General features: G+C 37.8%; 1 protein-coding gene across 2 annotated transcripts in view; it reads left to right on the top strand.

The window, feature by feature from the left end:
- Sytl5 (synaptotagmin like 5) overlaps nucleotides 1-17,451 on the top strand; it is a 117,563-nt gene that overhangs the window by 71,442 nt on the left and 28,670 nt on the right. For both annotated transcript variants that reach the window (XM_077793982.1, XM_077793981.1), the window contains exons 6-8: nucleotides 4,499-4,640; nucleotides 10,189-10,318; nucleotides 11,934-12,040. In XM_077793982.1, the coding sequence (XP_077650108.1) occupies nucleotides 4,499-4,640; nucleotides 10,189-10,318; nucleotides 11,934-12,040 (379 nt within the window). The remainder of the gene's footprint in view (nucleotides 1-4,498; nucleotides 4,641-10,188; nucleotides 10,319-11,933; nucleotides 12,041-17,451) is intronic.

Below are 17,451 nucleotides of genomic sequence, written 5' to 3'. Positions count from 1 at the left end.
TGTGTGTGTGTTAATTTTTTTGAGCTCTCTATATATCCTGGAAATTAATGCTTTATCTGAAGTAGGACAGCACTCTTATAAGTAATGTACATGTGCTACCTCAATCTTCCCAATAACCTTATAAAGTGTATCAGAAAAGAGTGGAGGTGGGACTGAGGCGCTCAGTGGTAGAGCGCCTGCCCCGCACGTGTAAGGCACTAGGTTCGATCCTCAGCACCACATAAAAAATAAAATAAAGGTATTGTGTTCATCTACCACTAAAGAAATATTTTCTAAAAAGAGTGGAAATGATGTTTTAGCAGATGTCTAATTGACTATTTCTTTTCAGTGGTTTCAAAGCAGGAGAAAATATGAATGGGCTAGGAAAGGCCTAGCAGACTCTCAGAGTGTAACAAATTGCTAGTTGCTAGAGACTGAACATATGAGACAAAGAAGAGTTTTTAAATGGATATGATTGTAAATTATAGTTGATAAAGAGAATGCTATTTAATGCAGTGATTCTGAGTCCCTTCTAAGTTGGGATGAGTAGTCACGGTGTTGTGATTTTGGGATGTCTCTATCTTCAATCATTCTCTGCCAGAAACAGACCCTCAAACAAGGATTCATAAGCAAGCAAGTTATTAATTTTATTAATCCAATTTTAATTTTATTAATCCACAAAACCAGTAAGGGAGTAAGAGAAGCAGAATGGAGAAGGTGAAGAAGCTAAGTAATGGTGCTATCTAAGATATGTCCAAGTCTCAGGACCCAGCCTGATTCCACGGGGGACTCTGGAGCATGAACTATGTCCCTGAGTTTTGTTTGGAAGAGCTAGACCATTGCACTCCAACACCTGTCAGGCACTGACTATGAACGTCCTTGGGTAGGATTTCTAGACTCTAGAAAGGTTGTTTCTTGAGAAATTTATTTTCCTGGCTATGATTACTGGGAAACCATTATATGAACCAAAATGGCAACTCATTAAATTATAGTCTTTGTCCCTTATCCTTGGATCCTCTATCCAGAAATGGATACATCTGGGAAGTCATTATCAAGATTTGGGGGATTTTAAAAGTTTATTTATATCCTGAAGAAATGAGATTTTTTTCTAACCTAGAAAATGTGTCATTCTATAACCCATGATAACCAAGTTCCCCAGACAATGTCACATCCCCTCACTTGGTCCCTGTTAGAATAAGATACATGTATCACTTTCTTGCCCATTTTCCCTTAACCCATTGAGCTTGAAGGTTGGTTGGCACTGATTTCTAATTCTTCTTATTTAATCACAGTAACATGATATCTGAATCACAAATAGCTCTTTCTTAATTGGTCTTTAAACTTATCTGCTTTAATTTAGGCTTCAGGATGCTGTTTTCCCTCTTTCTATTTAAGTGGCAAAGGTTCATGTATTTTATGTCATGTTTTATATAACATCTAAAAGAGTTGACACCCAAATATTTATGATCTGCCTCATTAGACTAAACCTTTTCTTAGTCTAATCAACTGAAAGGAAAATATTTTTGAGAGGCTCACAGTAAATGTCAGGAACAAATGAGAAAGTGCATGTCATTTTTGAGATAATGCTGCTGGCCACGATGATTTCCAGTAGCTGACTTACGATCACAGGAATTCTTTCCTTATTACAGGATCGCCTCTCGAATGTCATCACCATAATTAATCAACTTCTGCCAGAGCTTCTACACAAGTAGGAGTTTTGGTTTCAGTAGGGCTAATCCACCATGCGGACTTTGTCCAAACCACCTGGATCTGAGAATATCTTCAGCACACACACAAACAGAAATGCCCACATGAAACCTTTTGCTTGTAATTTCTTGGTTCTGTTGTACACTATTCACCCCAGCCTTTATTTTTTGAAACTATTTTACCTAAAACAATAAGGAGAAAGATTTTTATGATAATAGTTAGGAGAGTAGAGTACCTATGGTCACCACACCACAGCACTGGGCAGGTCCCCTAAGGCCTTCCTGAGATGAACAGAAAACACTTGGAAAGGTAGGACTATGACTAGCTACTGTCAAATGTAGCAGTGTAACACCTGAGGTAGGAAGGCTTGGGAAAATCACCCAGAAACTTAAAATTCCAAATTACAACAATCTACTGGATTAGAAAATTTTTTTTCTCATTGTCAGGATCAATAAACACAATCACAAGTCCCTCCTGAGCTGAGTTCATACCACTATAATTTAGAATATCAGTTCTAGAAAGAGGAGCCTGAAGATCTACATAATGTCAAAGGGATTTGCCAGAAAATTTTCAAAATTATTTTAATCAAATCCCAAGAAACTAACCCTTAACTCTGATCCTCAGATTCTCTTCTTGATCGTTTACTCTATTAGTGCAGAACTCCCCTGGTTGAAATGATTTTATCTTGATGAAATGATACGTGAGCAGTATGAGAAACCAGAATGGACTCAGGCTTTGTGTGGATGGACAATACTATTTTTATCCTGACTGTCATGTACTGTGTGACAGCATGGTAGTGTGGTGACAGGTGTGTGTATATACAAACACGTGTATGCATACATATATGGAATAATAATTAAAATAGAATTTTTTTACTTTTAACATTTTAATGATTTTCTTAACATTTTTTAAAATATATTTTTTAGTTGCTAATGGACTATTTATTTATTTATATGCCATAGTGAGACTCAAACACAGTGCCTCGCACATGCTAAGCAAGTGCTCTGCCACTGAGCCACAACCCAGCCCCAACATTTTTTAATATATATTTTTTAGTTATAGGTGAACACAATGTCTTTATTTTACTTTTATGTGGTGCTGAGGATCGAACCCAGTGCTTCATGCATGCCAGGCGAGTGCTCTACCTCTGAGCCACAACCCTAGCCCCCAGCCTCAATATTTTTAAATTTTGAAGAGTAGCATTTATTACAAAGGCTGGCAGGGTTGGTGCTTGTGTTTCAGAGTCTTGGTAAGAAACTTCTTTACTGCTACATTTTTATTTTTACTTTCTTCCAAGCTCTGTGACAATACAGTTTTTACAGGGATGTTGGGCAATGGAAACTGGCTAACACCTAAAAAATATTCAGTAAATGTAGCTGCTTTTTGCATAGTTATTGAAGATGGTAGTGTTAATTGGGTTATATCTGACTTTTATGGCTTCTCTAGTGCCCAGAATGGAAAAAACAATCACTCAGAGTTGTGGTTGACAGCTCTGATGGTCATTGCCTATTCTTTATTCTGCCAGATTTATCTTGTGGTAATGATATATGTAAGTTCAGACATTTTTTAAAAAAAAGATCCTTCCTTTATTCTATCTGGTTTCTATGATTGACTCAACTGTAAGCCAAAAAAAAATCACTTGTTAACCAGTGCTGGTGTGCTTTGCCAATAATATACTTACTTTCATGACTTATTAAGATAGTAACTAAGAGAATGAAACTCAGCATATATTGCATACATCCCAGCATAATTTGTAGCATATTTTGTGTGCACTGGGGGTTAATGATGGATAAAATAAGAACAAACACTTAAATTGTGATTTGTCAAAACTCTACATTTACTTATGAAGCTCTCTTTAATAAGAAAATTGTGATCATCTGGAAGGCAGAAATTATTTTTTCTTTTATCATTATTGAATGAAATTAAATCATTTTAGCAAACATGAAAGTGATTCAAACCCATTTAGCAAACATCATTATTTTATACCACATTTATTAAATATGCACCATGGGTCAAACACTAAAACAACAAAGAAATGAAATATAATTTCTAATCTTTGATTAAAACATGTACTGAGTAACTTCTTTGTATCAAGGCACTAGGAAGGTGCTGGAGATATCATGGTAAATATAACATAGACTCTGTCCCCAAGAAGCTCACAGATCAAAGAAACACCAAGGCCCACAAGTGTGGATCAATTAGGGAACTAAATAAGACATTCTGAAGTTTTAAATGCCATTTAATGGTGACAACTTCTTTATCAGGACCAAATCTCTTACTAAATGGTACGGCAAAGACCAAAAGTCAGCAGCAACTAAGGGGAGGACAGTTGAACAAGGCCTGTGCTTGACAGGAAAGACCTCACAAGGAAAGCTGAACTTCTCTGGCCTCCAGGAATGGACAAGATTTACAGACACAGGGGGCATATTGGGTGGGGAGAAAGGAAAATGCCTTAGAGGTAGAAGTGAACTTGATGAATTGAGAGAATACTCAGGAATGTAGAATGGCTGGGAGGATGCTGGTAAGAACTGGGAAGTAAAGTCAAAAAGTTCAGGGGGCTCACAATTCCAAAGATCTTGGAGTCAGGCAAATGGGGCTAAACCCAGTGAGCCCTTGGAGGGTCTTGAGGAGGAGGGTGATGTGATAGTTGCTGAGCAGTTCCAGTGCGGCTCTTTCGAACTAAGTGTAGGTCACATGTGTTCATCAGTTTTTGTTTTGTTTTGTTTTGTTTTGTTTTTGAGGCTGTCCCCTGCCTATGCCTTTGATTGTCGCTTGGCTACCATGTTAAAATCAGAATGTGCTTTATCATTAGAGGAAGCATCGGTTCTTCAGATCTCATGGACCAAGAGGTCAGACCTGGGACCCCAAAGAGCATCTGGAGCAATGGTATGACCCCAATCACTCAGAGGTCACCAGCCCCAAGCACTCGAAGTGTGACCTCAATCAGCAGCAGAGTAAGTACACAAATGTAAAGAGACCCCCAGCCTCTGGGACTTGACTATACCATTAAGGCATGACTGGGTTTAACCTCTCTGTATCTCAAGCGTGTCATTTATGTCATTTAATGGTAAAAATTTCTTTACCAGGACCAAGACTCCTGCATCCTTAGTTTTTGGCCCAAAACCCAAAGTGAAAAAGAAATGGAAAGACAAGATGTAAAGGTGGCATTGTATGCTGGGATTTACATGGTTGAATGGTTTAAACAAATATAAAGAATGTGTTGAAGGCTCTGATTTTAATCCTCCATGTTTCTTCTCAGACAAAATATTCATAAGTGGACAGCACTAAAATTTCTCCAAGCTGTTTTGCACCTGGAAAAGTAGAACCTTGAAATGTTGTTATAGTGTTCTATGTATCCGTTAAAATAAGGTGTCAACACATAATGAATGCTTAAATGGAATATTTTACATATGTGGTAAAGTACATTTTATGTTGCCTTTCTCTTTTAAGGGAGAAGATGGAGAAAGTATTTGGAAGGTGTTATGGTTTAGATCTGAGGTGTCCTCCAAAAGCTCATGTGTGAGACAATGAAAGAAAATTTAGAGATTAAATGATTGGGTTATAAGAGCCTTAACTTAATCAGTGCATTAATCTCCTGACAGAGACTAACTGGGTAGTAACTGTAGGCTGGTAGGGTGTGACTGGAGGAAGAGGGTCCTTGGGGGTGTGCCCTTGAGGTATATATTTCCATTCTGGTGAGTGAGAGTTCTCTCTGATTCCTGATTATCATGTCCTGAGCTGTTATCCTTTGCCATCCTCTTCCACCATGGTGTTTTGCTCTATCTTGTGCCCAGAGCAATGGACTTGACCATCTATGGACTGAGAGCTCTGAAACTGTGAGCCCCAAATAAACTTTTCCTCTTCTAAATTGTTCTTGTTAGGTGTTTTGGTCACAGCAGTGAAAAAGCAGACTAAAACAGAAAGAAAAATTTTTAATGAAATATTTTGTTGGAAGTCTTTCTTGGAATGAATTAGCATCTACTACATTTATTAAAATTATTTTGGTACTGGGGATTGAATCCCAGGAGTACTCTACCACTGAGCTACAGCCCCAGTCTTTTTTAGTTTTTATTTTGAGGCAGGGTCTTGCTATGCTGCTGAAGCTGGCCTTGAATTTGTGATCCTCCTGCCTCTGTCTTCTGAATTGATAGGATTACAGGCGTGTACCAGCTGATATATTTTTTTAATTAAATAATAAACTCAGTATAGATTGCTGGCATGTATATATAAGAAACCATTATATATGAACCACAATTCTTTGACTTAGCCAATATTTAGTGGAGGTTTTAGTATATAACAGGCACCAGTCAAGCAAAGACTTGAAGGAAGTAAAATGTTTGGATCTAGGTGTCCTCCAGGCAGAGACAATGATGACATTTGGCAGGCATACCTGGGGAAAGCAGTTTACTTACCTACAGCTAGCCTCCATCTTGAATGGACAGTGACTTGTTCAATCAGTTTCTTTTGTTTGTTTATTTGGTACTAGGGATTAAACTCAGGGACACTCGACCACTGAGCCACATCCCCAGCCCTATTTTGTATTTTATTTAGAGACAGGGTCTCACTGTGTTGCTTAGCACCTCGCTTTTGATGAGGCTGGCTTTGAACTCACCATCCTCCTGTCTCAGCCTCCTGAGCTGCTGGGATTACAGGCAGGCACCACTGTACCTGGCTCAACCAGTTTCTAAAATATTTTTAATGCCTCATGAGGAAAAGCAAGTGCAAAGACCCTGAGGGGCTATACACCTAGCACATTCAAGAAGGATCCAAGTAGTAAATGAAGGGGAAGGTACTAGGAAATGAATTCAAAGAGATCATAGGCCAAATAGGACCCAAAAACTACTGCATGTACTTTGACATTTACTCCGGTTAAGATGGGGGAAGCTGGAGGGTTTGAGGCAGAGGAGTGATAGGATCTGCCTTCTGTTTAAGCAGGATCTGGGAACTGTTGAGAAGCAACTGCAGGGCAACAAGAGTGGAAGCCAGGAGACCAATTGGGAGGCCATTGTCATATTCTAGGCAAGAGACTGGGCTTTGTAAAAGGGAAATTACAGTGGAGGCGGTGAGCAATCAGATTCTATAAATATTTTTAAGGAAGAGCCAAAAGGCATTCAGACTGATTTAATAACGATAATAGATTTGTTTAAACACTTACAGTTTAGGTTGTACTTGCTAAGATAAAAGGCGTATTTTAAATTTCATAAACATTTATGCTAAGCTCAGCAAGCTGATTATGTTCAGTAGTCAGAAAAGTACACAGATAGTTGTTGATTATGCTTATTTCTTTGTGACCTAACAAGGAATGATATGCAAAATATTTAGTAACTGGTATGGCAGGGACACTGAGTAATCAGAATAAATACTGGCTGGGGCAGTATCCTGGGGTCCCTTCCATGCTACTCATTAACCTGGATTATGGGGAGACCTGTGGATAATGGGAAACATGGGGAAGGGGAGGTAGATGAGGAGTAGTGCTGTTCAGCAACTAATACAAAAGTATTTTAAAAATTTTAGTAGCTGGTGCAGCTGTGCCACTGGGTAGCACCTATCAGTCCAATAACCAAATAATAATAATAATAATAATAATAATAATAATAAAGTTTTCTCAAAATAAGGATTATTGGCCAGGCACAGTGGTGCACATCTATAATTCTGGTAATTTGGGAGGTTGAAGAAGAAGAATCACAAATTTGAGGCCAGCCTGGAAGATTAACAAGACCCCATCTCAAATTAAAAAGGTCTGGGAAGGTAGCTCAGTGGTAAAGCACCCCTGAATTTAATCCCTAGTACAGAAAAAAAAAAAAAGAAAGATAGATTATCTTCCTAAGGGCCAACCCTTTCAGATGAGTAGGAAGCAACAATCATCTGTCAAGCCAGTCATGGTGGCGAACACCTGTAATCTCAGCATTTTGGGAGGCTGAGGCAGGAAGATGGCAAGTTCAAAGCCAACCTCAGTGACTTAGTGGGGCCCTAACAACTTAGTGAGACCCCGTCTCAAAATAAAAATTAAAAAGGGCTGGGGATGTGGCTGAGTGGTTAAACGCCCCTGGGTCAATGCCTGGTACCAAAATAATAATAATAATAATAATAATAATAATAATAATAATAATAAAAATTTAAAATCACCTGTCAACAGAAATTCCCTGCAATTGACTTGAGTTCATTTACATATACATAGGCAGTGCCTATGTAGATCTCTTGAATTCTAGCTGGCCTAAACTGGTGTTTTCTAAGAAAAAAAGAGAGACAAAGAGAAATATTGCCTGTGGAATAAAAATAAGACAGCATCACAGTTCATGAAGCACATTTGTTTTTTTCACAATGAAGGGAAGAGGTATATAAAGTTAAATGGTGAGCGAGGTCACATCTTCTCAATTTCTCCTATTTCTTAGCATCTCTGTTTCAATGTTCTTTTCTGTTTTAGCATGTAAGAAGTAATTTTTTGAGTGGAGAACTTGTACAACATGATAGTCTCTAAACTGTCCTCTGCTATGATGTAATCTGTTAATTTTAGGTTTGGCATCTGGAAATTCCATGGCACGTATTGCATGTTAATGACTGTATAATATTAATTGGCCTATTAGTTCTCAATATTAGCAGTATTGCCATCATCATAATTGCCTGTAAGGAACTTGGTCTTGATTCATTACAGTGCTCTGCATGTGAAGAACTTCTTGAGGCAGTGTCAAAAACTAACCTAAACTAAATTGTCTATTTGACCTCTGTCATGCTTTTGACAAACCACGTTGGTCTATGACATTTAGAGAACTTAAGAGCTATAAACTTCCTATTACATGTCTTAGCTGTTGGAAAACAATGAAAGATTAAGACCAGTCTTTATTGCAGCTGAATTGTTTAGTATGCTAAGCAACTGAGAGTCATATCTCTATGGAGTGAGTTTATCTAAGTATGTCTGAATGTCTAAGATGAAGGCAACAAAAAGGGAATTCCATCCTATAAGACTTTGACCTTTGACAGAAGTCCTTTATTTATTGATTGATTGATTGATTGTAGTACTGGGGACTGAACCCAGGGCCTCAGCACATGCTACTAAAGCATTCTATCACTGAGCTACATCAATTCGATCCTGTAAGACTTTGAAAGGCAATTTTTGATTGTTTACAGAAGGAAGAATTGTAAAGTCTTTTTCAGATTTAATCATTATCACACCATGATACCACCAGCATGGACATTTAACCTTCAGCTCAATTCACAAAAGGAACATTTTTGTTTGTTTGTTTGTTTTTACTAGTCACACAAGCTTGGAGTGATATAGTAGTCAAGCTTCTATGGGCATGGACAAAGTTGGGACACAGGTTTCCTTTATCATATGTTCCTTGAAAGCCCATCTCAGACTGAAGTCTGCCACATGTAAAAATATTTATTTTATTACACCCCCCATACACACACAGATCACTTATTCCTATAAGCTAGGAAAGTTCCCACTCATGAGCATGGATAAGCACCATGCATGAAACTTTAGTTCTAATGTAGAAATAACCAGCCATATTCTGATCACTCAACCTTCCAGATACAAAAGGTGGCATGGTTTCCTATTAAATGGGGACAGAGGAGATAAGGTGTTAGTTAGCTTTCTATTACTTTAACAAATACTAGGGAAAATCAATGTTAAAAGAGGAAAGATTGCCTGAAACAGTGGCACATGCCTGTAATTCCAGACACTTGAGAGGCTGAAGCAGGAAGAACACCAATTTTGAGGCCAGTCTGGGGAATTTAGCAAAACCCTGTCTCAAAAAAAAAAAAAAGGGACTGGGTATATAATTCAGTGGTGGTAAAGCACCCCTGGATTCAATCCCCAGGACCTCCCCAAAAGAATAAAGGTTTAATTTTGTTCACAATTTTGGAGGTTTCAGACCATGGTCAGGATGGCACATTCTTGTTGGGTCTGTGGTAAGGCAGCACAACATGGTACCCAAGAACTGAAAGAGTGACAGAAATAGACCGGCATTCCACAATTCCCTTCAAGGATACTCACCCAATAACCTAAAACCTCTGACTCGGCCCCACATCCAAATGCTTTCCACCACTTACCAATGGCACCAAGCTAAGGACAAAGCCTCCAATTTAGAATAGAAGACATTCTAAATTCAAACTATATCAGGTGATTGAGGAGAGGGGATGTTGAGAGTGGGGTAAACATGAGACCAAACACATTTCTAAGTCCAAGTGCTATTCTGAGGGTATAACACTTGCCAGATTCTTAAAATTACCTTTACCATTGTACTAACCATATTTTAAAACACTCAAACTACCTTTTGTGTTAAATAATAAATCTCTGGAAATCGATTTTCGATAGCAATTATTGATAGCAAGTTTAGGAATCATGTGGTTTTCTGACAAACGTCCTTCAAATGTCAATTCACTGCTCTTAAAAAGGAACATGCACAAGTGTGTTTATACTGAAGTATGTTTATTTCTATAGCGGGATTTTAAACTACGGTCAGTATAATGCTCCTTTCTTCATTTCTACCTTGTGGGAAGGAGCGTGGTTTTGAACATTCCATGGGTTTGGCTGCCATTGAAAGCACCTCTGAGGAGCTTACAAAGAGTCACCGCAGAAACACTTCAGGCACGCCTTCCATTGAAGTGTCTGGGACTTCCCTCTCCTCAGGTGGGTAGTTACAACATGACTACTCTGTTGTTAAAAAAAAAAAAAATGACCCAATCAGATGGAATTGGCTGCTTTATGTTATACCATGTTATGTTTTCTGCCTCAGAAAACAGTTGCCAATTCTTGTACCTATGGTAGTAGGCTCCCTGTGTGAGAACTGCTTGAAGGTGGTCCCAAGTGCAAATCTATTTATTGAGTGCATACTGTTGTTAGGCATCATCTTCAAGTTTTAGAGCTATATTAGAGTATCAGTATAGAAGTATAGGAAATATAAGTGGTTCCAGAATATGTTTACTATGATACATAACACTTGCCCAGAGTGCAAGGAAATTGTCGTTCAACTGATACGGTGGACCAATGTTCCCTATATCCAGATAAGCCACTGCATGGTTAATGAAGGAGCTTGTTTGCAAGCTGCATTAAGGTATTAATAATAACCATTTTTGTTTGTATGGCACATTCGCACATATCATTTTAGTTCATGATTACAGCAATCCAGTGAATCAGGTATTATTTATGTTGCAAATATTTTTACCTATGAATGAGGAAACTCTAGAGAAATTTGTCATAATTATGAAGTTTAGGTCCATATATAGAACTGATTTCATGATGAAGTCTTCAACATTAAAAAGTTATCTGTTGCTGGACATGGTGGCACACGCCTGTAATCCCAGCAGCTTGGGAGGCTGAGGTCAGAGCATTGCAAGTTCAAAATCAGCCTCAGCAATGGCAAGGTGCTAAACAACTTAGTGAGAACCTGTCTCTAAATAAAATACAAAATACAGTGTCCCATGAGTTCAATCCCTGGCACCCCCCCCCAAAAAAAAAAGATTTTTTTTATTGATGGAAGAATGTTCTGGTGCCTAGTGAGCTTCCTTTCAATGATTGGTAGTCACTCCCTTTTTATGTGAAAGGAACTTGGTATATCATTTGAAAGTAGATATTTAAAATTGGTCAACTTGTATTTTATGTCAAATATGAAAGTACAGTAAATTCTCTAAATATTGAAATCAAGAATGCTTAATGTTCACCAGGTACAGTGGTACATGCCTGTAATACCAGCTACTCAGGAGACTGAGGCAGGAGGACTGCAAATTCGAGGCCAGCATCAACAACTTAATGAGGCCTTAAGCAACTTAGTGAGACTATATCTCAAAATTAAGAGTAAAAAGGGGCCTGGGGAATAGCTCAGTTGGTAGAGTGCTTGCCTTGCATGCACAAGGCCCTGGGTTCAATCCCTAGCACCCCCACACACAAAAAAATTAAATTAAAAAGGGTTGGTGATATTGCTCAGTGGTTACACACCCCTGGGTTCAATTTTGTTTTGTACTATGAAAAACACAATTAAAAAGATTAATTATTAATTATTATTTTCCAAGTTTAAAGACCCAATCTATGAGATTTTTTTTTAATTCTAGGAGTAAAGCAGAAGATTATTGTAAATGGAAGTATTTTAACATAAACTGCATGAAGTTATTGATTCTGGCTGTTAGCATGACTGTCCATGCTCTGTGCCTAAAAAGAATTGAAATAAGGAGGAAACATTTGCAATGAAAAATAAGAACTTATCTCCAAAGTAAGAAGATATACTTATTTTTTCTTTTTCTCTCTCTAGACCGGAGTCGATCTGAGTTAGATTTGAGTGAATCATTTACAGAAGACTTAGAAGATACTGTAAGCATAAGAAGCAGATCGGTCCCTGGGACTTTAGACAAAGACTTGGTAAGTTGGATGTGTAAGAGTCCAAGATATGACAAAAGAAGGTCATGGTCTTGCTCTAAGTAGTTCCACTTTTAGGTGATGATGAGTTACCTAAAGGAACTTAGTTATCTAAGTTATCTCTTCCTGTTAGTCTCAACATAATAAGTGCTACTAAACCAGGTGTGGTGGCAGCACATGCCTGTAATCCCAGAAGCTCAGGAGGCTGAGCCAGGAGGATTGTGAGTTCAAAGTCAGCCTCAGCAATTTAGCAAGGCCCTAAGCAACTCGGGGAGACCCTGTCTCTGAATAAAAATATAAAGGACTGGGGATGTAGCTCAGTGGTTAAGCATCCCTGGGTTCAATCCCAGTACCAAAAAAAAAAAAAAAAAGGAGCAACTAAAAGAATTATTTATTAAAAAGCAACTAATCAGGTTAATGATAGATTATCTCTAGCAAAGTATCTGTCAAGAGATTTATTTCCATTCCTGGCTAAAGGCTCATCAGTTTGTCTAAACCTTGGATCTAAGGGATCTTGGCATTTTCTAAACCAAATATTACTTTCTGACTATATATTTTACATGACCCTTTTTTATATATCAAGTTGTCCCCAATGAGCTGCCTTCCTGAGACTAAATTATGTGAGAATTAATGTTCCAGTGCACTCAATTATAAAATGAGAAGGTTAAATTCGATTATTGTTAAGGTTACTTCCCACTCTAATATTCTGATATTCTGATTTCTGTAACTGCCATAATGAAATTTGAACTCCTTAGACGAAAGATATAGCACAAATGTTAATTGATATTAATAGTTTTTCCAAAGCAAGCCAGGAAACTTAGAGCTCTGGAACTAAATATTATTTACTGCAGCATAAAAAGCTGGGAAAATACTTTAAAATCCACTAGAATAAAGAAGGTATTTGGGCTGGGGATGTGGCTCAAGCGGTGGCACGCTTGCCTGGCATGCGTGGGGCGCTGGGTTCGATCCTCAGCACCATATACAAATAAAATAAAGATGTTGTGTCCACCGAAAACTAAAAAATAAATATTAAAAAATTCTCTCTCTCTCTTTAAAAAAAAAAGAAGAAGAAGAAAGTATGCAATGGGATCCGATGATTCCAAGACTTACTTTTAAAGAACTGCTTACCTTTAAAGAACTGCTAACTCAAATGTTATTAAACTATTCCTGTCCTTAGAAAACTATGAAAATCTTCAAATTCATAGTATGAAGCCAGCCAGTTAACCTCTAAACTCAAAGTTGATTTTAAAAATTGTTTAAAAACTAACATTGTGGGGCTGGGGATGTGGCTCAAGCGGTAGCGCGCTCGCCTGGCATGCGTGCGGCCCGGGTTCGATCCTCAGCACCACATACCAACAAAGATGTTGTGTCCGCTGAGAACTAAAAAATAAATATTAAAAAAATTCTCTCTTTCTCACTCTCTCTCCTCTCTCACTCTCTCTTTAAAAAAAAATAAAAAAAAATAAAAACTAACATTGTATTCAAACTGGTTTATGAAAATATATACAAAACTTAGCCGGGCACAATGGTGCATGCCTATAATCCCAGTAGCTTGGAGGCTGAGACAGGAGGATCTCCAGTTGAAAGCCAGCCTCAGCAACTTAGCAAGTTCTTAAGCAACTCAGTGAAACTCTCTCGCTAATAAAATATAAAAAAGGGCTGAGGGGCTGCGACTATAGCTCAGTGGTAGAACACTTGAGTAGCATGTGTGAGGCACTAGGTTCAATTTCAGCATTGCATATAAAATAATTAAACAAATAAAATAAAGGTCTATCAACAACTAAAAAAACATTTTAAAAAAAGGTGCTGAGGATGTGTCTCCATGGTTAAGTGCCCCTGGGTTCAATCCCCAGTACCAAAAAATATATATATGTATGTATGTATATATTTTTACATGAATGTGTGTATATGTATGTATATAATTTAAATATAATATTTATAAATTTATATATATTTATATAAAACTTGAAATATAATATCAAGTAAACCAGTAGTGAGTCAAAAAGTATTGCAATAAGAGTAAGTTTTATTCTAGGTATGAGTTAAAGAATTAATGTATATAAGAAATCTGGTAACATTGTCACTATATTTGAGAACAGGGCTAGGGATTTAGCTCAGTTGGTGAAGTAAGGAGTAAGGCCCTGGGTTCAATCCCCAGCACCATCAAGAAGAAGAAGAAGAAGAAGAAGAAGAAGAAGAAGAAGAAGAAGAAGAAGAAGAAGAAGAAGAAGAAGAAGAAGAAGGAGAAGGGAGAAGGGAGAAGGGAGAAGGGAGAAGGGAGAAGGGAGAAGGGAGAAGGGAGAAGGGAGAAGGGAGAAGGGAGAAGGGAGAAGGGAGAAGGGAGAAGGGAGAAGGGAGAAGGGAGAAGGGAGAAGGGAGAAGGGAGAAGGGAGAAGGGAGAAGGGGAAACAAAACTAAGTCAAAGGATCCCCAGCAAGATTTTTGGCAAAATTTTTGGCAAAATTCTACAGCTTTATTTAATAAAAAACTAATTTGAATATGATTTCTCAGATACTAAATATGTAAAAGGCCACAACATATTTCACTTTTAAATATTGATGTGAAGGAACTATTTTCATTAAAATGAGAAAAGGGGATTCTCACTGTTGCTATTATTAGTGAACATTGTTCTAAAGGTTCTGAAAAGTGCAATACGAAAATAAAATGACCTTTATAAATATTAAATAAGATATTAAATTACACATTTTGCTAATAATATGCTTGCCTGGTCAAAAAACCCTATGTGGTTTAGTGACTAAAAGCTACTAGGATTAGGGTTGGGGTTGTGGCTCAGTGGTAGAGCATTTGCCTAGCTTGTGTGAAGCACTGGGTTCGATCCTCAGCACCACATAAAAATAAAATACAATAAAGGTATTGTGTCCATGTACAACTAAAATAAATGAATAAATAAATAAGGTACTAGAAATAACGAGAATTTTAGAAGACCAATAGCTCAGCTACTCTGAGTTTATAGCCCTGGTTGGGGTAAGCAATAGATCCCTGAACTAGCCAGAAATGTAATAGGAAATCAATCAACAAGAAAGTCATATATGGCCTTGATAAGCACTCTGAACATTCATGTGGAGGATTGGGGGGAGGGAAAAACTGATGGGCACGAGCTATGCAAACATCCCTGGCTGATCATAAACCTGAGCACATGGGAGAAAGCCCTAGGGAAGTAACAGATGGGGGTGACTTAAAAGGTGACTGATTTTGATACACTCTAAAAACAACACACAGATCCACTGAAATGAGGATGAAGGGTCACTGGCTGGAAGTGTTTGAGCACAATATCTTCACAATCATTAACTTACCCTTAAATTCTGCACACACAGAGATGAATCATAGGAAGTTTGTTAAAAGTAAAAACTGAGCAGAGACATCAGCAGACACATGGGACAGAAAACAGATTCTAGAGATGAGTCCAGGCGAGATGCTAAACCTACAAACTAAAAATGAAGCATATAGAAACAAGCAACAGTAGCAACCCTCAGAATCCAGAGTTGTTACAATACATGAAGGCAAATAAATATTGGTTCTTTGAGGAGATCAACCATATTGACAAACTAGGATTTTCCTAGCCAGGATTTCTCAATCTTGGCACTATTGATATTTCTGACTGTATAATTTTTTTTTGTTGGAGTGGGAGGAATTCTCTTTTGTGTAAAGTAGTATGTTTGGAAGTATCCCTGATCTTTACCTAGGCATCAAAAACTCTCTGCCAACTGTGCCCTCAAAATTCCCCCAGACATTACCAAATGTCCCAGAGGGGACAAATCCATCTCAGATGAAAACCAGTGAGTTAAAGTAGGCAAGAGTAGCCAAGAAAAAAGGTGAGAAGACACAAATTACAAAAGGAGGAATAAACAAGGGGATACAACTGCCCATATAACAAAAATGTTAATGATTATAAGGTCATACTGTGAACAACTGTACGACAAAACAATTGACAGCTTAGATGAAATAGATACATCTTTTGGAAGACACAAAGTACCAGAAATACCTCAGAAAGTAGAAAATCTGAGTAGATCTGTAATAAGTAAAGATATTGAATTAATAATTTATTATTTTTTTGCCCATGTACATTTCTTTTTTTTCCATATTTTTTATTGGTGTATTATTGTACATATGATGGGATTTGTTGTTACATATTTAAACATGCACACAATACAGCAATATAATGTAGTCAATATCATTCCCCAGTATTTTTCCTTTCCCTCCCCCAGTCCCTTTCCTCTACTCTGAATTAACAATTTAAGCCTTATTTATTAAAAGAAAAAAGACCACAAATCTAGCTTTGTGGACCTTTATTGGCATTATTTGCAATTCTAGAATCTGCTAGCAGTGTGGACCCAAAGTGGTTTGGAATGCCTTACCACATGGGCAGGTTATACTTATAGGCAGAGAAAAGGAAGTGACATATAGAAGATGGAAATAAGGTATAGAGACAGCCTAATTGGTCACAACTCAAGTCTTTCTTATTTAAATGTGATCTGAACAGTCGGCTGTTTGTGATTGGCCATAGGTGTCTACTTTTACAAGAGTAGGTTGCAGTCTATTTACATATCATGTTCAGTTGCAGTTCACTGTTTGGAGAAATTAAAGCCAAACTTAAAATATGTATGGAGGAAGCTTTAGGCCAACCTTAAAATTTCCCAAAGAAAATCCAAGGCACAGATGGCTTCACTAATGAACTCCATCAAGTATTTGAAGAAGAAGTAATTCTAATAATTCACAAATTTGTTCAAAAATGAAGGAAGAAATATTTCTGAACTAATTTTATGAGGTCTGTATTATACTTATAGCAAACCTAGATAAAGACATCATAAAAAAGAAAACAGCTGAGTGTGGTGGTGCATGCCTGTAATCCCAGAGACTTGGGAGGCTGAGGCAGGAGGGTTTCAAATTCAAAGCCAGCCTCAGCAACGTAGTGAGAGCCTAAGCAACTTAGTGAAACCCTGTCTCAAAATAAAAAATAAAATGGGTTGGGGATGTGGCTCAGTGGTTAAGTGCCCCTGGGTTAAATCCCTGGTACAAAAGGAAAGAGAGAGAGAGAGAGAGAGAGAGAGAGAGAGAGATATCTCGGTTGAGTGAGCTACAGACCAATCAATATCCATTATGTCTTTTTTTGGAGGGGTAGGGTTTGCCAGGTATTGAACTCAGGGGCACTGACCACTGAGCCACACCCCCAGCCCTATTTTGCATTTTATTTAGAGACAGGATCTCACTGAATTGCTTAGCACCTCACCATTGCTGAGGCTGGTTTTTGAACTCGTAATCCTCCTGCCTCAGCCTCCTAAGCCACTGGGGCATCCAATATCTATTATGAATATAGATGCAAAAATCCTTAATAAAGCCAGGTGTGGTGGCACATACCTGTAATCCCAGGGACTTTGGAGGCTGCAGCAGGAAGA

Source organism: Urocitellus parryii, chromosome X (assembly GCF_045843805.1).
Source record: "Urocitellus parryii isolate mUroPar1 chromosome X, mUroPar1.hap1, whole genome shotgun sequence".
Taxonomy (NCBI): domain Eukaryota; kingdom Metazoa; phylum Chordata; class Mammalia; order Rodentia; family Sciuridae; genus Urocitellus; species Urocitellus parryii.
The sequence above is the reverse complement of the archived record's forward strand: the minus strand, read 5'-3'. Positions and strand labels throughout refer to the sequence as shown.